Source organism: Pongo pygmaeus, chromosome 8 (assembly GCF_028885625.2).
Source record: "Pongo pygmaeus isolate AG05252 chromosome 8, NHGRI_mPonPyg2-v2.0_pri, whole genome shotgun sequence".
NCBI classification, from domain to species: Eukaryota; Metazoa; Chordata; class Mammalia; order Primates; family Hominidae; genus Pongo; species Pongo pygmaeus.
This window is the reverse complement of record NC_072381.2, coordinates 62,055,142-62,079,640: the sequence shown is the minus strand read 5'-3', so window position 1 is coordinate 62,079,640 and position 24,499 is coordinate 62,055,142. Positions and strand designations below refer to the sequence as shown.

General features: G+C 42.2%; 1 protein-coding gene across 2 annotated transcripts in view; it reads left to right on the top strand.

The window, feature by feature from the left end:
• The window catches only part of SH2D4B (SH2 domain containing 4B), a 108,528-nt gene that overhangs the window by 7,708 nt on the left and 76,321 nt on the right, over positions 1 to 24,499 (top strand). For both annotated transcript variants that reach the window (XM_054435837.1, XM_054435838.1), the window contains exon 2: positions 23,694 to 23,856. In XM_054435837.1, coding sequence (XP_054291812.1) covers positions 23,694 to 23,856 — 163 coding nt within the window. The remainder of the gene's footprint in view (positions 1 to 23,693; positions 23,857 to 24,499) is intronic.

Sequence of the window (24,499 nt, the reverse complement as noted above, 5' to 3'; positions counted from 1 at the left end):
AGGTCTTGCTCTGTCGTCCAGGCTGCAGTGCAGTGGTGCAATCTCAGCTCACTGCAACCTCTGCCTCTGCCTCCCAGGTTCAAGTGATCCTCGCACCTCAGCCTCCCGAGTAGCTGGTACTACAGGCGTGTGCCACCATGCACAGCTAATTTTTGTGTTTTTTGTAGAGCTAGGGTCTCAGCATGTTGCCTAGACTGCTCTCAAACTTCTGGGCTCAAGCAATCCACCAGCCTTGGCCTCCTAAAGTGCTGGGATTATAGGTGTGAGCCACCGCGCTGGCCACTCATTCAATTTACATTTCTTGTTTTAGGATTTGAACTTGGGTTTTAGCCTGACCAATGCTACTTTTTTTCTTTGCATTTACTTGGTGTATATTTGCCTACATCTCCCACCACAGCCTTTTGATGCCATTTTGTTTTAGGAGACTCTCTTGGAAAATGTATATTAAATAGCATACGTTTTTTTTTTTCTTTTTTTTTTTTTTTGATATGGAGTCTCGCTCTTTCGCCCAGGCCGGACTGCAGTGGCTCTATCTTGGCTTACTGCAAGCTCCGCCTCCTGGGTTCACACCATTCTCCTGCCTCAGCCTCCCGAGTAGCTGGACCTACAGGCGCCCGCCACCGCGCCCAGCTAATTTTTTTTGTATTTTTAGTAGAGACGGGGTTTCACCGTGTTAGCCAGGATGGTCTCGATCTCCTGACCTCGTGATCCGTCCGCCTCAGCCTCCCAAAGTGCTGGGATTACAGGCGTGAACCACTGTGCTCGGCCAGCATACGGTATTTTAAAACTTACTTTCATAAATGTATTCAAGCTGATTATCTTTATCAGGAAAGAAACATGATCGACTGAAGATGAGAAACATAAGCCTATTTTTATATTTTTCCTCATGATTTTGTTGGTGTAATCAAGGATGGTAACATCAGATTTTAGTTGATTTTTTTTACATTATGTATTTCATCTCTCAAGATTTATTTTTTATGCTCATGGTAGAGGTTTTATAATGAAATCCCAATAACAATAGTTACTTGGATGTTAACTCCACTTTGTCTGGTTTCATTGCTCCCTGCATGTTTTCCCTCTGAGGAGGAGTGATAAATGCTTTATTTCCCCTTTCCCCCACTGTACAAGTGATTTGTCCAATCAAGCAGCGCACCCCTCACTGTTGGGATTCTTAGCACATTACACTGAAGTCACTAACACCATGGGAAATTCTTGCTTAAAGCTGCCTTGCGCCCCATCCCTATTCTTGCTGTCATAATATGTTCTTGGGACACCATTGATTTTGGCATGCTGATTTTCCTCAACCTCCTTCTTCAGTGTTTTTTGTTAGTTCCAACAGCTTTTTGGTTGATTCCCTTGGACTATCTAGGGAGCCATGCTGCACAGGAACACTGGGAAGTCAGGGGAGCAGATGCCCCAGATATCTGGACCATAGCTCTTTGTAGCTGTTGTTCACAACCCCTTTCCTGGACACTGGGGACAGTGATTCTAGGACAGTGCTGGGAGGGGGAGGGAGGGGTTAGGGAGGTGACTGACAGAATCTCCTCCCTGGTGTCTTTTAGTGATGTTTATTTACCATTAGTGCCCCATTCATTTTGTTAAGAAAACACTTCCTGTCACCATGTAAATATTCAAGGAACAATTATCTGGAGGAAATACTTGATCACGTGTATAAGGAGAGAAAATGAGGTGTCTAGGGGTGAGGGACAGTGTCCAGAGCCCTATGGAGGACACTAGTTATTTCCAGGAAGACAAGAAGTAAGAAGCTTCTTGTGCCATGAGAGTTGGGAAGTTGGGGGCTGAGTGTGGGTCTGAGGGACCAGTTAAGGCAGCTGATGATGAATGAGATATTGCCAGCTTCTGAAGGGGAGACCCAAAATCAAACAAGAAGAAAATCATTAGAAGTGGATTTATGGTGATACAAGGCTGTCCACCTGACCCCAGAGAGATGTCCTATCACGTCACCCGTAGGTAGTTACCCCTTGAAGCTCTGGCGGGTATTTGGAAGGCAAGCAGACCCTGACAATCTTCCAGACTTCCCACCCAAGGGATGCTCCCTTAGCTCATTTTCTGAGGGCTTCTAAAGTGGGAAATAGTGTCATAGATCATTTTTCTTTTTTCTTAGACAGAGTCTCGCTCTGTCGCCCAGGCTGGAGTGCACTGATGTGATCTCAGCTCACTGCAACCTCCGCCTCCCAGTTTCAAGCAATTCTCCTGCCTCAGCCTCCTGAGTAGCTGGGATTAAGGTGCACGCCACCATGCCCAGCTAATATTTGTATTTTTAGCAGAGACGGGGTTTCACTATGTTGCCCAGGCTGGTCTCAAACTCCTGACCTCACATAATCCGCCCACCTCGGCCTTCCAAAGTGCTGGGATTACAGGTGTGAGCCACTGATTCCGGCCTCATTTTTCCACCCTTGGGTGGGCTTGATGCTATTTTCAAAATGCCTATAGCATGGTGGATGGATCCAGGCCAACTCAATTTCATCCTGATCCCACTGGGGTGGCTTTGGAAAGTCACCCATGCAATGAGAATAACAGCTCTTTCCCAACAGTTTTTGGGAGAATTAAAAATGCTTCTTCAACAAGGGGGACAGCTTCTGCCACCATGCAGGTACCTAAGAGCCAGGTCATGCTTGTCTCCTTCCTTTCTTGGTTCTGCTGGCAGATCCCCTTGGAATTAGTCTGGGCCTCTTCCTGAGTGCTCCATCACTAGCCCTAGTCTATGGGACCAGCCACATCACTGCCTAGCCAACCTCAGTTTTTTTGGAGTCTCAGCAATGGGGGGTGACTTAGGGAGTCAGGGCTTTCCTGTGTGTCTCAGATCATCAACCCTTGTGTAGTTTACACCTTTACTTTTACTTTTTAGGATATATTGGAGGAAATTTAGTTTTTCCAATGAAGGGTCACTCTTGATTCTTGGGATGCTGATAAGCTTTTCAGATGAATGATGTAAAGATGAAGCATCATGGTGGGTGCAGGAAGAGCACACAGAGAATTGCTGTGATTTGCTTGTAACTGTCCGCACAGCCTGTGGCCTGGGACTCCCTGATTGTGATTGTGTGGCTAAACGTAGGGCTCCCTCCTGAGCCAGGCAGTGGAACAAAGGCTAGGGATCTCCGAGAGCTGTGATGGGACTTGATGTGTATGTGTGTGTGTGTGTGTGTGTGTGTGTGTGTGTGTGAGTTTGGCATGTGTTCTGCTGGCATTTGGGGCATGGAGAGAGAGCTGGGGCCAGACCTCTCTGTTCCATCTGCCTGGACTGTGAGATCTGGTATGGCCCTGCCGTGCAGTGGGTGCTCCACCCGGGTTTGTGGCCTTGACATTGATGAAGCCTCACTTTCTGACTCCCAGCCTCCTGTTCTGCCTCCATACAGCAGCCAGAAAGGTGAGACAGCTGCGCAGATGAGTGAGCTCCTCAGGGGTGTAGTCTCAGCATCCCCCCTGGAGCTCAGACCCTTCATCTGTAATGGGCACGGTCTTTACTGAAACCACCTCCCTCCAGGGGAGGTTGTGGGGATTAAGTGAGCCATGTGCAAAGTGCCTGAAGTCCACCTGGTGTGCACAGCACCTGCCGAGGGCTTCTGCTTCCTTTGCAGTCTGCCACCTCGCTCTTGTTTCCTTCCTGCCTTCCTCAGGCCCAGCAGTGAGGTTCTTAGTGAGGCAGCTCCACCTGCAAAGGCCACCAGGGCCCACTGCTCCCCGTCTTTAGCACCAGTGCTTTCTGAAGCTGCAAAACCTCGACTTACCAGGTGGGCAGTGAGAGGAGCCAGAGCAGAGGCTGCTGTGAGCAGGCATGGGGTCACCCATAGTCACCAGTGGCGATGGTGCTTGGTACCTGGCAGGCATGGGCATCCCCAGGGGTGAGGGTGGTTTTTGTGGCTGTGGAGAAAGATTAATATGTGGAGCCCTTAATTGTCAGCTTTGAGTAATCTGTGTCCACAAGGAAAGAACTTGCAGCCTTAGTCAGCTAAGGGCTTTTGGTGGGGAGCGGGGTGGGTGGGGGTGGGGGGAAGAGGTCCCTGGAAGCTAAGGAGGATGGGTCGGGTGGCAGAGCAAGAAGTAAAGGCAGCTGCATTCTATAATATGAAGGAGAACTCCTCCAGATGGAGGGCCTGTCAGGCCTGTGCTAGGCCCTTTAAGGGCCTCAGCTTATCTGACCCCTCAGTGACCTGGAAGACGCACCCCTATGCATTTCATAAAATCTAAGAGTGCTTGATTGAAAGACACACCATTGGCTGGGCACAGTGGCTCACACCTGTAATCCCAGAACTTTGGGAGGCTGAGGCGGGCTGATCACAAGGTCAGGAGATCGAGACCATCCTGGCTAACATGGTGAAACCCCGTCTCTACTAAAAGTACAAAAAATTAGCCGAGCATGGTAGCAGGCGCCTATAGTCCCAGCTACTCGGGAGGCTGAGGCAGGAGAATGGCGTGAACCCGGGAGGCGGAGCTTGCAGTGAGCCCAGATAGCACCGCTGCACTCCAGCCTGGGCAACAGAGCCAGAGTCTGTCTCAAAAAAAAAAAAAAAAAGACACATCATTATTTTATGTCCTATTAAGAAAGCTGTAAATTAAACTATGATACACCCATGGTTGTAAGTACATCCTGATTTAAGAAATGTAAAAATAGGTGTCTTTGAATCAATGAAATAAGGTTTTATCTCCATTTTAGTTGAGCAAGTGGAATCTCAGAGAGGTTTAGCAACCTGCTCTAAAAAACAAGTAGGAGTTGGAATTAGAATCTGATCCTAGGCCTGTTCTTCCGGCCACAACATAGGAAGCTTCCTCCACACTGCTTCTGCCATGACGAAAAAGATATATTGCAGGTGGTTAAAGATCAACACAAAAAAAGGAGAAACAAAATTATCAAAGTAATAAAAGAAAATAAGAGAATCTATTGGGGGAGAGTGAAGCTTTTCTTAGAATAAAGCACAACAAGGAAAAGAAAAAGAAAAAGAAAAATGACTTGATTTTTATTTTATGTTATTTTATTTTTTTTGAGATGGAGTCTCACTCTGTCACCCAGGCTGGAGTGCAGTGGCATGATTTTGGCTCACTGCAAGCTCAGCCTCCTGGGCTCACGCCATTCTCCTGCCTCAGCCTCCTGAGTAGCTGGGACTACGCGCCCACCACCGTGCCTGGCTAATATTTTTTGTATTTTTAGTAGAGAGGGGGTTTCACCATGTTAGCCAGGATGGTCTCGATCTCCTGACCTCGTGATCCGCCCGCTTCAGCCTCCCAAAGTGCTGGGATTACAGGTTTGAGCTATGGCGCCTGGCCAATATGACTTGATTTTTAAAAATCTTAATAAAAGATGCCAAACTTAAAAAAAGAATGAAACTGGATTTAAATAGAAAAATATTTGCAACATGTATAACAGACAAAGGATTAGTATCCAGAAAACATAATGAAGTGCTCCAAATCAACTAGCAAAAGACAAACAACCAATAGAAAAATGAAGAAAAAAATGAACAAGCAATTGCAGGAGGGAAATTTCAAATCACAATGAAGATGCGAAAATACATTCGAGTTCACTAATAAACCACCTCCACTCAAATTAAAGCAATCAGGTTAGCAAGAGTTAGAAGAGTTTAAGAGTAGCCATGTTAATGAGGACCCAGGGAAAGAGATTCTCTCCCACACTACAAGGGGTGAGACACACAGCGGGACCGAGTGCCTGTCCTTTTCCAATGCTTCTGTAGGTTCCCGAAGAGCTTGGGCAGATGGGGATGGGATGGCGGTGTCTTAGTCCAGGTTGCTGTAAGAAATTATCACACACTGAGTAGTTTAAACAACAAACATTTCTCACAGCCCTGGACTCTGGATGTCTGAGGTCAGGGAGCCAGCATGGTCAGGGGTCTGATGAGAGCCCTCTTCCTGGATGCTGATGGCTGACTTCTCCTGTATCCTTACATGGTGGAAAGAAAGTATGCTAGCTCTCTGGCCTCTTCTTATAAAGGTACTAATCCCATTCATGAAAGTTCCATTCTGTTGACCTAATTACCTCTTGCCGTAATTACCTTCCAAAGGCCATACCTCTTAATACCATTACACTGGGACTAGGGTTTCAATGTATGAATTGCAGGGGTACACAAACATTCAGAATTTCAGACCATTGTTGGAGAACAGAGGCTCATGACCAGGGTCACACAGCTGGTCAGTGATCAGTGGACCAGCAAGGAGCCTGAGTTTCGGTGCAGTTTCCCTTTCCTTCCCTTCTCCCAGCTGCTGCCCAAAGCCCAGGGACTGTTTGAACAGGACTGACTTTTGCTCCACTTTGCATGGAGGGAGGTGCCTCTCCTGCACTGTTTCAGGGCTCCAGCTGGGGGATGCTGACCTGAGCTGCCCTAGCTTCCTCTCCCTCCCCTGGGATTCTTTTCTGTCCCCTCATTTCAGGATGCTAATGCTGTCCCCTCCCTGCTTCCCCATCTCTGCACCTCCCTGCTTCCACTTCCAGCCTGGAGGACAGCAGGGGCAGCTCCTGAGAAAGGCCACCAGCTGCTTATCTCAGCACTCCCTGTAACCCAACCCCAGCTCTCACTCCAGCTCAGAGGAGCTGGGTGGAAGTAGCAGGTTGTAGGCATCTACCTGTCCCTCTGCTATCTCTCCGAGTGGCTAGCGTTACTGCTTTCCAGGTTTTTCTCACCTAAGAATCAGCAAAGCTTTCTATGGTTTTCCCATTTGGAAACAGATTTTGCCTTAGATGTTGGGGTCTAAATTCTTTGGGTTCATTTTCATGTGTATTTACCCCATGTCGTGTTAGAATTACATAATCCTAGGCTTTAGGCTTTCTCTCTCTCTCTTTCTTTGAGATGGAGTTTTGCTCTTGCTGCCCAGGCTGGAGTATAATGGCACGATCTTGGCTCACTGCAACCTCCACCTCCCAGATTCAAGTGATTCTCCTGCTTCAGCCTCCCGAGTAGCTGGGATTACAGGTGCCCACCACCACACCTGGCTAATTTTTTGCATTTTTTAGTAGAGACGGGGTTTCACCATGTTGGCCAGGCTGGTCTTGAACTCCTGACCTCAGGTGATCCACCCACCATGGCCTCCCAAAGTGTTGGGATTACAAGTTTGAGCCACCATGCCCAGCTGGCATCATTTATTTCTATCCTAGTATTTCGCTGGTGTGCTTTTTTTCTGGGCACCATGGTGGGGTTCTCACCCTCAAAACTGTGAGATGCTAAAGATTTAGGATGTCCTGTCCCTTGTCCCCAGGACATGTGCAGCTCCCTCATTTTACAGATTAAGTGATTTGGATCCCAGAGATTTTAAGGAACAGGACTGACAGCAGGGTCTGGCCTCCTCGTTGGCACATTGATTCTGCTGTGTCTCTGTATTGAACGAATCGCAGACAGGGAGTGGGGGTTGGAGGTGGGGCGTTGTGGATTTCCCAATGATAGTTACACCAAGTCCTACTACACGTGGGGCATTATGGCCCCGGTGGGAGCTGTTCTTGGGTTTGTTCTTGTTCTAGCAAGAGAGGGTCCGGGCATCATAGGAGGTGTGTCCTTGAGCTGGGGTAGAGGGGGTGCCATTTCACAGTTACAAGGTTGGAGGGAGTGATGGTGGTGGCTTAGTGTGACCAGCCCCATGTCTGTGTTGCTCATATACAGCAAAGGCAGTGCTGAATACAACATCAAACAGCCTGGCACTATTGGCAGCAGCCCTTGTGCCCATAGAGTGCTGGACTTTTGCCTTCTTTATGCCAGAGGCATGTATGACAGTAAGAGTGTCTGGGTTCCAGTTTTGGCTACCCACTTTCTAAGTGTGGCTGTTTCCCACTTATTAATTTGACTTTGGTAAGATACTCATGACTCTCTGAGCCTAAATTTCCTCTTACCTAAACTGGAGATGATGATAATAAGTTCTGCATCCCAGATTTGTAAGGAAGATGAAATGATGGTCCCAGTGAAGCAAAGTATGTTGTAAGTACTTGATAAACATTAGCAGAGCACATTCCTCCTGTGCTTAGTGGAGTTCTAGAAGAACTTTTCCAGAAGACTGAAGTTCCAGAAGATTGAAGTTTACAGCTTAAAACAAAAGGCATCTGTGTTAAGAGAACACATGGCTGTTGGGGCAGCCACTTCCTCACAGGATTCTCTGAGAGGGGCCGTATCCTCAGCATGGGTCCTGCCTTTAGGAGCTGGTGCTGTAGGCACAGAGGGGGACATCTGCACTGTATCTGGTGGTCCATAGTGTCTCCTGGTGGCTTACTGTTCTGAAGTTCTGATTCAATCTCTTTCTAACCAGCTAGCATTACCAAATGTGTCAGTTCAGGTTCTCCAGAGAAACAGAACCAACTGGATGTACGTGTGTGTGTGTGTGCTTACATAATTATTTTAGTTTGTTTTAAGGAACTGGTTCATGTGATTGTGGGAGCTTGTCAAGTCTGAAATCTGTAGGACAGCCCAGCAAGCTGGAAACTCAAGCAGGATTTCTATGTTACAGTCTTGAGGCAGAATTTCATCTTCTTGGGGAAATCTCCATTTTTTTGCTCTTAAGGCTTTTAACTGATTGGGTGAGGCTCACCCACATGTGGAAGGTAATCTGCTTTATCTAAAGTCAATTGATTGTAAATGCTAATAACATCCATAAAATGGCCAGGCGAGGTGGCTCACGCCTGCAATCACAGCACTTTGGGAGGCCGAGGCGGGCGGATCACAAGGTCAGGAGATCAAGACCATCCTGGCTAACACGGTGAAACCCCGTCTCTACTAAAAATACAAAAAATTAGCTGGGCGTAGTGGTGGGCACCTGTAGTCCCAGCTACTTGGGAGGCTGAGGCAGGAGAATGGTGTGAACCCAGGAGGCGGAGGTTGCAGTGAGCCGAGATTGCGCCACTGCACTCCAGCCTGGCGACAAGGTGAGTCTCAAAAAAAAAAAAAAAAAAAAAAAATCCATAAAATAACTGTACAGTAAAACCTAAGCAACTAGGCACTATAGCCTACTTAAGTTGACATAGAATTCACCATGACAGCATGTAATTAATTCCACTCACATGTAGCAAGGACCTACTGTGTGCAGTGTGCTTCCGCTATGAGAGATGCCAGGGTTTTGCTCATCAGACTCCTACAATCTAGCTGGGTGGCCAGGCTTTTCAATAAGGACATCCTTTAGGAGGATTCTTCCAAATCATCTCCAAGAAAACAAGAACAGCAAGTACGGTCTAGAACCAGGAAGCTGTCTGCAGCCAGAGTTGTTTCTCTCTCCGCCTACTGTTCACATTTCTCTCCCCGCCTACTGTTCACATTTCTCTCTGTGCACTTGCTTCTGCAGACCAGGTTCCAATGCTGTCCATCTGCAAACACAGCCCCCTAATGCTGTCCCGGGTCTGAATCCATGTGGCCTTCCATCTCCAAGATCCATTATTGTCTTTAAACTGAGAGGCTTCATGCTTCTCAGTTTGAATTCCATTCAGTGGGAGTCTGATTGGCCTAGCTCTGGTGCATACCTGTGAGTAAAGAAGCTGAGGTCATGGAGAAGGAGGGGTTGCTGCTGCTTTTCAGTTGAATGTCGTGGGTAAATTGCTAATATCTCTGCTGAGGGTGAACCATTTTGTCTTAGTTGGCCTGAAGCTTTCCTAGTTTTAAAACTGAAAGTCCTGCATCTGAGGAAGGCCCTCAGTTCCAAGCAAATTGGTACTATTGGTCACCCTACCTCTGCTATGTTAAACACACCCACGTGAAAGCTTCAGGAGAAAATGTGGGTTTAAGAACAGGTAGGTTTAAGAACAGGCGTGTTCGTGCCGTATTAGTGCAGAGGAGGAAGGTAAGAGAAGGAAAATCTCCCTAGGTTATTTCTGGATGCAGTGACCTTGCAACTGGGTTGTGAAGGAAAACCAGGTAAGACAATGTGATGAACATTTATGGCTTGGGCTTTCCAGCATTGTTAAGTGGAAAGTGCCTTTCTATTTGCAGGTTAATCTGAGTATATATACATATATGTCCTTTCTCACTCCTTGACAGCTACAATGTGGACATATATATGGTATGAATTAAGAGTCAATTCTTTTTTTTTTTTTGCACATGAATGTCTAATTTTTCTAGTACTATTTGTTGAAAAAAATCCTTTCTCCATTGCATTACCTTGGCACTGTTGAAAAGCAATTGACCATGTACATGTGGGACTATTTCTGGACTCTCCATACTATTTCATTGATTGTGTATGTCTACTCTTACACAAATACCACATTGGCTGTTGCTTTATGATAAATCTTCAAACAGTACCTTTATAGTAAATCTTAAAACAAATTGCATGAGTCATTCAGCTTTGTTCTTTTCAACATTGTTTTGACTATTCTAGGTCCTTTGCTTTTACACGTAAGTTTTAGAATTAGCTTGTCAATTTCTATAAAAAGCTTTCTGGGAATCTGTAGATCAACTTGGGGTGAGTTGGCACATTAACACTATTGAGTTTTTCAATCCACGAAAAAGGTGTATTCCTCCATTTATTTAGGTCGTCAATTTCTTTCAGCAATGTTTTGTAGATTAGATCACACATTTTGTTAATATCTCTTAGTATTTCATGTTTTCTGATGCTATTGTAAATGGCACCTTAAAATTTAACTTTTAATTATTTGTTGCTAAAATACAGAAATACAATGGATTTTTGTGTATTAACCTTATAGCTTGTGACCTTGCTAAAAATCACTGATTAATTTGAAAATCTTTTTTTTGGTAGATTCTTTGAGATTTTATAGGCAAATGATTATGTCATATGCAAATGGAGACAAATTAAGTTTTCTCTTCAATATTCACAATTTAATTTCATTTTCTTGCCTTATTGTACTGATTAGGGTCTTCAGTCTAATGTTAAATAGATATGGAGAGAGCTAACAACCTTGCCTGTTCCCAATCTTAGAGGCAAGTATTCAATCTTTGGTCATTAAGTATGATGTTAACTGTAGGTTTTCATAGATGCATTTATCAGAGTGAGGAACTACCTTCTATTTCTAGTTTGCTGAGAATCTTTACTAGGAATGGATATTGAATTTGTCAAATGTTTTTCTGTAACTATTGAGATGATCATAATTTGTTCTTTTTTAGTCTGCTGATAGGATTATTTTGATCGATTTTTGAATGTTGAAACAACCTTAAATTCCTGATAAAATCATATATGGTCATGATAATTTATCCTTTTTATGTATTTCTGAATTTAATTTGCTAATACTTTATTAAGATTTAAAAAAATCTGTGTGATAGATATTGTTCTGTACTTTTCTTGAAATGTGTTTAGTTTAATATCAGAGTAATGTCAACCTGAAGAAATGTGTTAGAATATATTCTCTCCTCTTCCATTTTCTGGAAGTGTTTGTATGCATTTGGTATTATTTCTTCCTTAAATGTTTGATGGAATTTACCAGTAATGTCTTTCATTGTGGGCAGATTTGAACATACAAATTCAAGTTCTATAGTGGAGATAGAGCTATTCAGGGTGTATGTTTCTTTAGTGAACTGTTGTATGTTTTGCATCTTTCAAATAATTTGCTTATTTTATCTAAGTTATCAACTTATTGATATAAAGTTGCTCATAAAATTCCCTTGTCTGTAGGACCTTTAGTGATGACCTCTCTTTCATGCCTGAAAGTTGTGTCTTCTCTCTTACTATCTTGATCAGTCTGCTGAGAAATTTATCAATTTTGCTAATGGCTTCAAAAACTAATTTTTATTTGTTTTATTGTGGTTTCTTTTTGTTTCTCTGTTTTCCATTTTATCAGTTTCTACCATTATCTTTATTATTTCTTTCTTACTTTTACTTTTGGATTTAATTTGTTCTTATTTTCAAGTTTCTTAGTGTGGGAGCTTAGACCATTGATTTGAAACATTCTTTTCTGAATATAAGCATTTGATGCTATAAATGTCTTTCAGTGCCCTGCTTTAACTATATCACATGAATTTTTACATGTGATTTAAAATATTTCTTCAATTAAAATATTTTATAATTCACCTTGTGATTTTTTTTAATCCATGGGCTACTTAGAATTGTGTTGTTTAGTTTCTGAATATTTGAAAGAAATTTTTTCAAGTATCTTTTTGTCATTGATTTCTAGATTGATTCCACTGTGGTCAGAGAACATAACACACAAGATTTCAAATATTTTATGCTTGTTGATTTTTTTTTTCAATAGCTGAGAATCCTATCTATCTTGGTGAATGTTCTGTATGTACTTGAAAGAGAAAGTATTCAGCTGTCATGTGAAGTGTTCCATAAATGTCAGTTAAGTTGGTTGATAAAGTTGTTTAGATCTTCTATAGCTTAATTTTTCCTACTTATCCTATTAATCACCAGAGGAAATTTTTTAAAAGCAGCTTTATTGAGATGTTATTAATATGCCATATAATAATCATGCATTTATTTATTTATTTATTTATTGAGACAGAGTCTCACTTTGTCACCCAGTGGAGTGCAGTGGTTCAGTCTTGGGTTACTGCAACCTCCATCTTCTGGGCTCAAGTGATTCTCCCACCTCAGCCTCTCAATTGCTGGGACTACAGGTGCGTACCACCACATACCCAGCTAATTTTTTTTTTTTTGGTAGAGACAGGGATTTGCCATGTGGTCAAGGCTGGTCTTATGTGGTTAAGGCTGGTCTTGAACTCCTGGGCTCAAGCAATCTGTCCAACTTGGCTTTCCAAACTGCTAGGATTACAGGTGTGAGCTGCTGCACCCAGCCTTAAGTCATGCACTGAAAGCATACAATTTAATAGTTTTTAGTATGTTCATAGATGTGTGCAACCATTTGTTGCTTGTACTTTTGCTGTCATATTTAAGAAACCCTTGTTTCTGAGGTCATGAAGGTCTAACCTGAGCATGAAGATTTATGCTTATATCTATATATTTTCAGTTATTAAGATAGAGTAGCACATAATATTCTTTTATAATCACTTCTTGTTTAAATTGCCTTTTCATTTCTAATGGTATATATTTTTGTTTTATTTAATTTTTACTTAGGTATGCCAGGCAGTTTCTTATTTTATTACATTTTCCAAAGAACAAATGTTTAGTTGTATTTATACTATATACGCTTTGTATTTTACTAATCTTAACTTTTGTCTTCATTTGTTCCTTCTTCCTACTCTCTTTTATCTTATTTTATTGTTCTTTTTCTAATATCTTAAATTGAAAATTAGTTTATTCACACTATATCTTTTTTACAATGCTTTTAAAATTTCTCATTATAAAACATTTGAATGAACAGGCACAATAGAAAATAATATTATAAATACCCACAGGCCCATAGTATATTTATCAAATGTTAACGTTAGTGTCTTATTTGTTTTTATTTAAACAATTCAGATTCAGTTGAGACCTACTTTGGTGCCTTTCTACAATCTTGCTCCCCATCTCTTATGCAACCCTTATTGCAAGTTCAATGTTTATCGTGCTTATATCTGTTTCTTACTGTAATATAGACTTTGTCCATAAGCAATATGTTGCTTAATCATTATATAAATGGCATTATGTGATTATACTATGATAACCTGAATTTAATTTTGTGGTCCTGCATTTTTTTTTTTTTTTTTTGAGACAGGGTCTCACTCTATCACCCAGCCTATAGTGTAGTGGTATGATCATGGCTCACTGTAGCCTTGACCTCCTGGGCTCAAATGATCCTCCTGCCTAAGCCTCCCGAGTAGCTGGAACTACATGCATGCACCACCACGTCTGGCTAATTTTTTTACATTTTGCAGGAATGGGGTCTCACTGTGTTCCTAGGCTGGTCTCAAACTCCTGGGCTCAAGTGCTCCTCCCACCTTTGCCCCCCAAGAGTGGTTCTGCATTTTTAAAAGAGCTGTAACTATGTTGTTGAAATCTATTTTCTTGTTATATAGTACTGTATTTTTAAAATGCACCTTTTTTTTTTTTTTTTTTTTTGAGACGGGATCTGGCTCTGTCAACCAGGCTGGAGTGCAATGGCATGATCTCAGCTCACTTCAAGCTCCACCTCCTGGGTTCACGCTATTCTGCCTCAGCCTTCTGAGCAGCTGGGACTACAGGCGCCCGCCACCTCACCCGGCTAATTTTTTGTATTTTTAGTAGAGATGGGGTTTCACCATGTTAGCCAGGATGGTCTCGATCTCCTGACCTCGTGATCCGCCCACCTCGGCCTCCCAAAGTGCTGGGATTACAGGCGTGAGCCACCGCGCCCGGCTGCACCTTATTTTTATTTTTATTTTTTAAAGTAAGGCTATTCATCATTTTTCAATTCGTGTATAGGAATTATTTATATATTCTTAGATTTTTTTTTTTTTTTTGAGACAGAGTCTTGTTTTGTCACCCAGGCTTTGGTATAATGGCATGATTATCGCTCACTGCAGCCTTGAACTCCTGGGACTCAAGCCATCCTCCAGCCTCAGGCTTCCAAGTAGCTGGGACTATAGGTGCATACCGCCACACCTGGCTAATTTTTTTTACTTTTAGTAGAGACAGGGGGTCTTGCTTTGTGACCCAGGCTGGTCTTGAACTCCTGGCTTTGAGCAATTCTCCTGCCTTAGCCTCTCAAAATGCTGGAATTATAGGCCTGAACCACCGTTCCTGGCCAAGTTGGTTTTTTTTTTTTTTTTTTTTTTTTAGGATTTTGTGAGACAATTAAGCTCTGATACACTGGTGGTGATTCTCAAAGTGCTGTTCATGAATTCCTGGGGTCTGTGAGGCTTTTCCTGGAGGTCTTCAAGGTCAACACTATTTTCACAATAACACTAAGAGGTTATTTACTTTCTTTTATCTTTACATTTGTACTAATAATGCAAAATCAATAGTGAGTGAATCTTTGGTGGTAGTCATTGTATTTTTCACCATCACACACTCACAATAAAATCAATGATGGTTTCATTCCTTGGTGAAACAGTAAACTTCGTATTGTGTGACAAAATGGGAAGTATGCATGAAGCATTTCTGTTGCAAACTGATGTATGATGAGTGTTTGGAGAAAAGCATGTGTGATTGTTCAAATTACTTGCTGAACTAGCCTCTTTATTTGTGGAACACCATTTTTACTTGAAGGAACACTGACAGACAAGCTATATATGTTTTTTTCAGACTTGGGTATTTGAAAATAAAGTGAATCTGTCACTTCAAGGAAAACAACTGATAGAATTCATGCCAATGATAAAAATTCAGCTTTAAAGCAAAAATTAAAATTTTTGGAAAACTTGTGTCTGCCACAATGGGCTTATTAGTTTCCAAATACATAATGACTTTTCTTGTAAGATTTATGGTGATATTTACAAATGTGACTTTTCAGATGTTGCAAAATAAAATAAGTCAGTGTTTGGAAGATCTGCTTGACTCAATGAACCAATATTCTCCAAAGAACCAATGAGTAATGTTGCAAAATTACGCATGGGTAAAAGATTCATTCAAAATGAAAAATAAACCAATGGATTTTCAACTTATTTTGCTTTTTAAATATTAAACTTTTTATTTTGAATTAACTTTAGACTTACAGAAGAGTTGCAAAGTAGTTCAGAGAATTCCCGTATACCCAGCTTCCTTTTATGGTAACATGTTATGTCACTAAAGTACCCTGATCAAAACTAAGAAATTAACATGGCTAATAAATATTAATACAACAAAGTACAATAAATTTATTGATATGGTTTCAGATACCACATTGCAACTAACATTTAAGAAACTACGACTTGCTTGAGTTTTGATGTAGTATCAGAGATTATCTGAAAAAAATGATTAATTCCTTTTTCTTTTTTCCCAACTACATAACTGGATGAAGTCTAATTTTTCAAAATATACTTCAACCAAAATTACATTTTGCAACAGACTGAATACAGGAGCAGATATGAGTAATCCACCTGCTTTCTATTAAGCTGGGCATTGAATAGATTTGCAAAAATGTAAAGCAAGGCCACTCTTCCAATTACACACACACACACACACACACACACACACACATATAATAATTCCAAAATCTCCTAATCCCCCTCCCTGCCCACAGCCCCCATCCCCTAGTAACAACTTTAAAAAATTCCACATGCAAGTGAGATAGTGTGGTATTTGTCTTTCTGTGCCTGGCTCTTTTCACTTAACATAATATCCTCCAGGTTCATCCATGTTGTCGCAAATGACAGAATTACCTTCTAAGGCTGACTAATACTCCACTGTGTACAAGTAAGTCCTCACTTAACATCACTGATAGGTTCTTGGAAACTGTGACTTTAAGTGAAATGACGAATATCAAAATCAGTTTTTTCTCATGAACGTTTTAACAAAATGACATTGAATGAAATGACATTATTTAAAAGACTGGCTGTATGTTGTTTTGCTTACAGTTGCTGTTTCCAAGAACCTATCAATGATATTACGTGAGGACTTACTTAATACGTACCACATTTTCTCTATCCATTTGTCTGTTTATAATCACTTAGGTTGATTCCATATCTTGGCTATTGTGCATAATGCTGCAGTGAACCTGGGAGTTCAGATAACTCTTCAGCATACAGATTTCATTTCCTCTGGATATTTATCCAGTAGTGGGATAACTGGATCATAGGATACTTCAATTTGTAATTTTTTTCAGGAACCTTCATACTATTTTCCACAATAGCTGTACTAATTTATGCTCCCACCAACAGCGTAAAAGCCTCCCTTTTCTCAACATCCTCTTCCACATTTGTTACCTTTCATCTTTTTGATAATAGCCATTCTTACAGGTGTGAGGTGATATCTCAATGTGGTTTTAATTTGCATTTCTCTGATGACCTGTGATGCAGAACATTTTTTCATATACTTGTTGGCTATTTGTATGCCTTCCTTTGAGAAATATCTATTCTAGTCTTTTGCCAATTTTTTAAATTGGGTTATTTGTTTTCTTCTGTTGAGTTGTTTGAGTCCTTATATATTTTGGATATTAACCCTTTATCAGATGTATGATTTGCAAATATTTTCTTCCATCCTGTAGATTATCTCTTTACTCTGTTAATTGCTTCCTTGGCTGTGCAGAAGCTTTGTAGTTTGACATTACCCCATTTGTCTATTTTTGCTGTTGTTGCATGTGCTTTTGAGTTTATAGCCAAAAAATAATTGCCCAGATCAATGCCATTTTACCCTGTTTTTCAATTACATATTTGTTTTAGAATACATCATTATTTTTCATTAAATATTATGCAGTATATGTTAATATATGATGATTTACCATTATTTGAAATAAATATTTAAAATTTTCTCAGTTTTAACTAGGGGAAATATTGATAGATATAACCCACAACAACAGAAGCTCTTTGTGATACTCAGTATTTTTAAAGAATGTACAGAGGCTCTAAGAGCTAATTATTTGATAACTCTTGTCCTAAAGGATGCATTATATGTGCTGAGTTAACTCTCCCACAAGGCATATAGGTTGGTACTATCTATATATCATCCTTAGGAAAATTGAGAAAAGGCATCATTCAAATTATGTTTCATAGGGCTTATTTCTCTTACAGAACCCCAGTCAAGAAAAATTGTCCTGGATTTCCATACGTTGGTACATATAAAATATGTTAAACTGCAATTAGTAGCTAAGTCCTCTATAGATGTTAGCTGTTATTATTACTTTTATTAATAGTTGTGATCATTTAATGGTTACAGGCATTTAACTGTTTTCTCTCATTTGGTGTTTTGATTTTTAATTGTCTTTATGTTGTATTTTTTGTGTGTAGAAATTTCAAACTTTAATCTGTATTCAAATTTATCAACATTGCATCTTGCACCTTATTCTTTTTATGTCTTGTAGAACAAATTCTTCCCTTTCCCAAAGTTATAATGATATGCTTTTATATCTTCCTTTAAATGTTTTCAAGTTTCCAAGTCTTCCTTTTCACAGGCTCAGGAAACCACTCATGTCAAGATCACCAGTGACCTCCATGTTGCTGAATCCAGCGTCCAATTCTCAGCCCTCACCTCATCTACCCATTAGCCGCACTTGCAAGATTCCTTTCTCCTTGCTTCCTGAAATTCTTTCTCCACTTGGCTTGGGATACTGCACTCACAGTTTATTCTCCTGCCTCACAGGCCTCCAGGCCTCTCTCTCCAGGTCTCCTTTGGGTCCTCCTCCTCTTGAAGTATTGGAGTGTCTCTCCTGGGACAATGTCCTTGGGCATCTTCCATTTTCTACCAATTCTCACTCTCTAGCTGATCCCATCCATTTCCTTGGCTCTAAATATCATCTGTACACTGATGACTCAAAAAGTTTATTTCTTAGTCCCATCCTTTCCCCTGAATCCTATTTTATTCAACTGCCTGTTGAGTGTCTAATAAGCATGTCAAACTTAATTTGGCCAAAACAGAATATTGATATCTCCAGCCTCTTTCTTCCATGTTCTCCATTTTAGTAACATAACCATTAATTTTGTGGCTTAAGCCAAAACATTCATTCTATTGTTAAAAGGAAAACTTCAGCTGAAGTAAATTATAGGAATTTAATTGAGGAATGAATGATTTGCCAATCGGGCAGCACTCAGAATCACAGCAGGTGTAGAGAGACTCCAGGGATGCCTCATGATCAGAACAAATTTATAGACAAAAAAAGGGACATTGGAAGTGAGGTACAGAAACAGGTGGATTGGTTACAGGTTGGCATTTGCTTTATTTGAGCACAGTTTGAACACTCAGCAGTCTATGAGTGGCTGAAGTATGGCCTCTGGGATTGGCCAAGACTCCCCTGTTGTTACAGGCTCATACTCCTAAGTTAGGGTTTCAGTCTTGTATACCTATTAAGTTAGGTTATGGTTCGTCCACAAGGACTCAAATAGAGAATAACAGAGTCCTTCTCAGGCCATATTTAGTTTGCTTTCACACTATCTAACTTTATTTTTGTACCCATTAACCATCCCCTGTACCCCCACCCCCAGCCCCACTACCCTTCCCAGCCTCTGGTAACCATCATTCTACCCTCTGTCTCCATGAAGAACTTTATTTCTTTTCCTTTTTTTTTTCTTTTAAAGAGCCATGTTCTTGCCCGCTTACCCAGGCTGGAGTGAGTGCAGTGGTGTAATCATAGCTCACTGCAGTCTCCAGCTCCTGGGCTCAAGGGATCTTCGTGCCTCAGCCTCCCTACTAGCTGGGACTAGAGGCATGCACCACCACACCCAACTGAAGAACTTTATTTCTTAAAGTTCCTTATTTTTCTCAGATGACAAGAAATCTGGAGATGTGCTGCAATGGGTAATACTAGTTTAGCTGCTCGATGAGATCACCAAGGATCCCTTCCCTTCTATCTTTTGCCACCCCATCCTTAGCATGTGGCTTTTATCCTCATGGTTGCAAAAGTTTTCCAGTGGCTCCAGGAATCACTGCTTCATTCCTGGCAGGAAGAAGAAGGTCGGGTAAAAGAGTGAAGAGTGGCTGGGCATGGTGGCTCACGCCTGTAATCCCAGCACTTTGGGAGGCCGAGGCGGGCGGATCACGAGGTCAGGAGATCAAGACCATCCTGGCTAACACAGTGAAACCCTGTCTTTACTAAAAATACAAAAAAATTAGCCAGGCATGGTGTTGGGCGCCTATAATCCCAGCTACTTGGGAGGCTGAGGCAAGAGGATGGCGTGAACCCGGGAGGCAGAGCTTGCAGTGAGCTGAGATCGCGCCACTGCCCTCCAGCCTGGGCGACAGAGCGAGACTCCATCTCAAAAAAAAAAAAAAAAAAAAAAAAAAAAAAAAAAAAAGAGTGACGAGGGAAGGGGATTCTCCTAAGAAGACTTATCCAATTTGTTTGGAGAAGAAGAGCCCTTCACTGGAACGTGTGCCTACATCTTCTTTGTCAGAAATGGGGACATCTTGTCACTCATAGATGAATCACTTGCCAGTGAGAATAATATTACCTGATGGGATTAGATCAATTTCTTTTTTTTTGGAGACCGAGTCTCACTTTATCTCCCAGGCTGGAGTGCAGTGGCGTGATCTTGGCTCACTGCAACCTCTGCCTCCTAGGTTGAAGCGATTCTCCCACCTCAGCCTCCTGAGTAGCTGGGATTACAGGCATGCACCACCATGCCCAGCTAATTTTTGTAGTTTTAGTAGAGATGGGATTTCATCATATTGGCCAAGCTGGTCTCGAACTCCTGACCTCAGGCAATCTGCCCACCTTAGCCTTCCAAAGTGCTGGGATTACATGCGTGAGCCACTGCGCCCTGCCAGATCAATTGTTATTTGTCCTTTGAGGCTGGGGTCAAAACTCACCTTTCCTAAAAGAGGGGGGATCTCTGCTGCTCACTGAACAACTTGGGGTTCTGTGGTGAGGCAAGCGTGGAGGGTGGGTAGTTAATTGGCAGTGTCTGCTGTAATAGCTACCCATTTTTTGTTGCTTCATCTTTTCACCTTGCTTAGCAGGATTGGTAATCCTCTTATCATTTATTTTTACCCACTATTAATTTGAAAGTGTTATAATTCTAAGCAGTGGTTGCCTCTCTGTTTCTATCAGTCACAATTAAATCGGTGTTTCTTTACTATATATTGCTTGTAACATACTTAAAAATAGCAATGCACTCCTATACATATCTGGAGAATTACTGCTGCTTTGCGCATATAGAAAAACCTGAAATTTCAGTAGATTAATATGATGAAGGTTTATTACTTAACTATTTCACTGTTTGATGTGGGTTGGGTATTTCTTCTGTGTGGCTTGCTTTCAAATATTGGATCATGGATCAGGCTGCTTTTTTTCCGTGAAATTCCACCATTTATTTCCATCTGGGTGGACAAGAGTGAAAATGTGGAAAAGGCACACCAGCTGCTAACCACCTTAGCCTGAAAATGGCACAAAACCCTTCCCTGAATTCCATGTGAATTCGGTCACATGGCGCCACAGAACTGAAGGGAAGTTGAGGAATGTAGTCAGTCATCTCTGGGCTGAGGAAGAGACATAGGGTGGTGGACATTGCATTGTCCCTGTCCTAAATTGTCATTCTGGCCAGCCACACATTTCATTCTTCTCCTCCATCTAAAATACACTCACCACCTCTTACAGGGGACACCTTCAGGTCCCAGCCAGTCACTGCATCCAGCTGAAAGTCCACTGTCTCTAGGGTTCTGCACTGGTCTCTGTCAGGTCTGAATGTGCTGAGAAGACATATCATTTAAACACCTGTCACCCCTAAGGCACTATATACAGTGCTGGAGCAGGGTCAGAATACCCACTAAGGAAATGTCACCTGGAAAAGTGAAGAACGTAAGAGCCACAGTCTCCAGTCTATAGCATTTCTGAAGTCCTACAGGTCAGGACCGTGAAGTTTCCCTGCCTTGCAGTGAAGAGAATTCCTTAAGTCCACACTGACTTCAGCCTGGATGAGGCTTTTTGTCTATGATTCCCCTTGGCCTCCTCTGAAGTGAGTGTTGAGGATCACACCCTCTAGACCAGTGAAGCCTTTGAAACCTGCCTGCTGGTCATCAAACTTGGATGCCCAAGGGCCATTTAAGTCATGAACAACCAAAGATTTTTTAATCCAGGCTCAAAAACTTAGGTGGCTTCTGTTTGCTTCCATGTCCCAGTAACGACATCTAAAATTCCTTTCTAGACATATTTCTCAACTCGACATTCTTCCTTTGCCCCTTCACCTCTGTGCCTCTCTGTTTCACCTGAAGGACATCTTCCTTGAAGCTTTTTCTAAAAATAAGTGTGAGAGATCACACTTTTTTTTTTTTTTTTTTGAGACAGAGTCTTGCTGTGTCACCCAGCCTGGAGTGCAGTGGCACAATGAGAGATCACATTCTTAATGTGGCTATGTTAGTCTGGTTTCTCCGAGGAGAAGAGACAGGATGGGATTAATCATGCAAGGGTTTTATTAAGGGAAATGTCTGGGAGAGAAAAAGGGCAGGGAGCTGGAGGAGGCTGAGGGAGTCATTGCAAGCTTGACCTTGAGTGAAGGAGAGGGCAAGGGACAGTGGGCGGAGGTGTCACAGGCAGCTGTGCAGTCCAGGGAAAGCAATCTTCCGGCAAGGAGATGGGTGTCTCCTGGGAATGAGCCTAATATTCTCAATAAAAGGCTAACAGCAGCCTCTGGGAAGCAGGGCCTTGGGCAAACACAAGGGCACAGGAGCTGCGGGGCTTGGTCAGTGATGCTCCCTGTGGTTGAAGGTGGACGGAGCACATCCTCATGGTCACCAGAAGAACTTCACAGAGCCTGACCTGCAGGTGCTGTGTGCCCTTCATCACTTTATTCACCTTAGAAGTTTTCCTGTGCTCTGTCATGCAAAACCTTTAAAAATCCCATCTCTTGCAATGTCGGTCCTGGTATATGATGAGATGCTTTTTCAATCCTACAACATCTCAAATTTCTATATTTGTTCTATTCCCTTTCATTTCAGCTTGCAAAGCACTCAGTTCTTTTTTGAATTCATTTCTTTCTCTTAACACCTTGCCAAACACAGTCACTAGCAACCAACACGTATTCCTAATGTTCTATTTTTCAACCTCCTCCCTTAGAATGAAAAGTTCAGAAAGCATGGGGTCTGCCTTTGAACTTACAGTGTCTAGCTTTTTAACTGAATGTTTTGCTGCTGCATAACATGAATCTCTAGCCTGTTAAACATCGCTCACCACCCAACTGCTAAGGCAGTAACACAGTTTATATTTCTGTTTCAGCAGCACCCTGCTTCTGGGATACATTTTTATTTTAATCCTGTAATCAGTGGAATCTGCTGCAATAGGCAAACTGAAAAATCTCAGTGGCTGAATTTAACACAGGTTTATTTCTTGCTAGTGTTACGGTCTGTTGTGGGACAGGGAGACTCAGGGCCCCAGGCTGCTTCATCTCACACCACCACCCGATTCCTTGTTTCTAGCCAGTGGACATGAGGGAGAGAGTGCAGAGCGGGCCCACCATCTCCTAACTGCCTTGGCCCGGGAGTGACACAAGTTTCTTCCTTCAGAGAGTGCTGCAATGTCCCTTGATATTCTTGTAGCAAAGTCCAAAGCTTGTACTGCTCACAACACAACAGCCAATAAGTCGAGAGACAAGGTGTTGGGGCAGGGAAAGCAACTTTATTTCGGAGACCCAGCAAACCGAGAAGATGGCAACTAGTGTCCTAAAGAACCTCCTAACCTAATATGAATTTTGGGTTTCTTTTATGTTAAGGGAAGGGGGAAGAGGCGGGGGGGGGTTGAGATCGAAGGGTGAGCAATGACTATGGACATCTGGGTGGCAGCGAGGGTAAACTTCTTTGTCTTTGGTCAGGTCACAATGCTCTTATAAATTTTTAACGTGACATTGTTACTTGTGTGTATACCCCCTTTGTCTCCTGGGGGGTTCGTTTTGGGGAGGGGCTATTATCATCCTTGCTTTACAGTTAAACTATACACTAAATTCCTCCCATTGTTAGCTCGGCCTATGTGCGGAGGTAGGCAAAAGCAGTTAACCTAAAAGATATCACTGCAGGGGCCGGGAGGTTTGGAGTAAGTTGGAGCTAGTCATGCTCGGCCTCCTTTTCACTGTACATTCTCTCTGCTGGAGATGGAAGGAGAGCTCAGTCTTGGACGCCCACCCCTGCAGGCTGGTGTGGCTGTTGCGTTTCTCCCTAGAGGAATAGAGAGTGGGAGATGGTTGTGGACCTGCCCCCAGGCCAGTGTCTCTCTGGCATTCTTTTTGTGGATGACAATGTTCTGTAGAGTGATGTGATGGTTGTGTACCACTGGGCAGCTTAGGTCATTCCTTACTGACTGGAAATCAAACTCGTTTCTTCTTCCTTCTTCTATTGTGAAGCAGCGAGTGACAAGCACATCCAATGGCTCCTAGGGGCAGATGGCGAGGTCTGGGTCTGGATCATGGGAGAAGGCCCTGGTGACAAGCCCTACGAAGAGATCTCTGAGGAGCTGATTGCAGAGAGGGCGCGGCTGCAGGCACAGAGGGAAGCTGAGGAGCTCTGGTGAGGGGTGCTATGGGGTGTTGGGTGGGGCCTAGGCATGGAAGCTATGCTTAGCCCCATGCACGGCTAATTTTTGTATTTTTAGTAGAGATGGAGTTCCATCATGTTGGCCAGGCTGGTCTCAAACTCCTGACCTCAGGTGATCCACCCACCTCGGCCTCCCAAAGTGTTGGGATTATAGGCGTGAGCCACCACGCCCAGCCTTACTGATGGTATTTTAATTGAAAAATTCTAAAATCATGTAAACAACACTGAAAACTATACAAAATAAAGAACAACTCACACCCACCACCTAATGTAACCACAGTGAATGTTTAGTTAATACATGCTTTGTAAATTGTTTTATTCACACCTTGACAAATTGATTTATAGATCCAAAATGCTACTTCAGATTACTATATGGTACAGGTATTTATTATATGATATGAGAAACCCAACTTATTGGTCTTATTGATGGACATTTGGGTTGTTCACCATTTTTAATATTACAAAAATAATCTGACAAGCATCTTTTACATGCATCTTTGTTTTATTTACTTATGAATTTATTTATCATTTTGTGTTTTTTTTTTTGAGGCAGGGTCTCACTCTGTTTCCCAGGCTGGAGTGCAGTGTCATGATCAAGGCTCACTGCAGCCTTGAT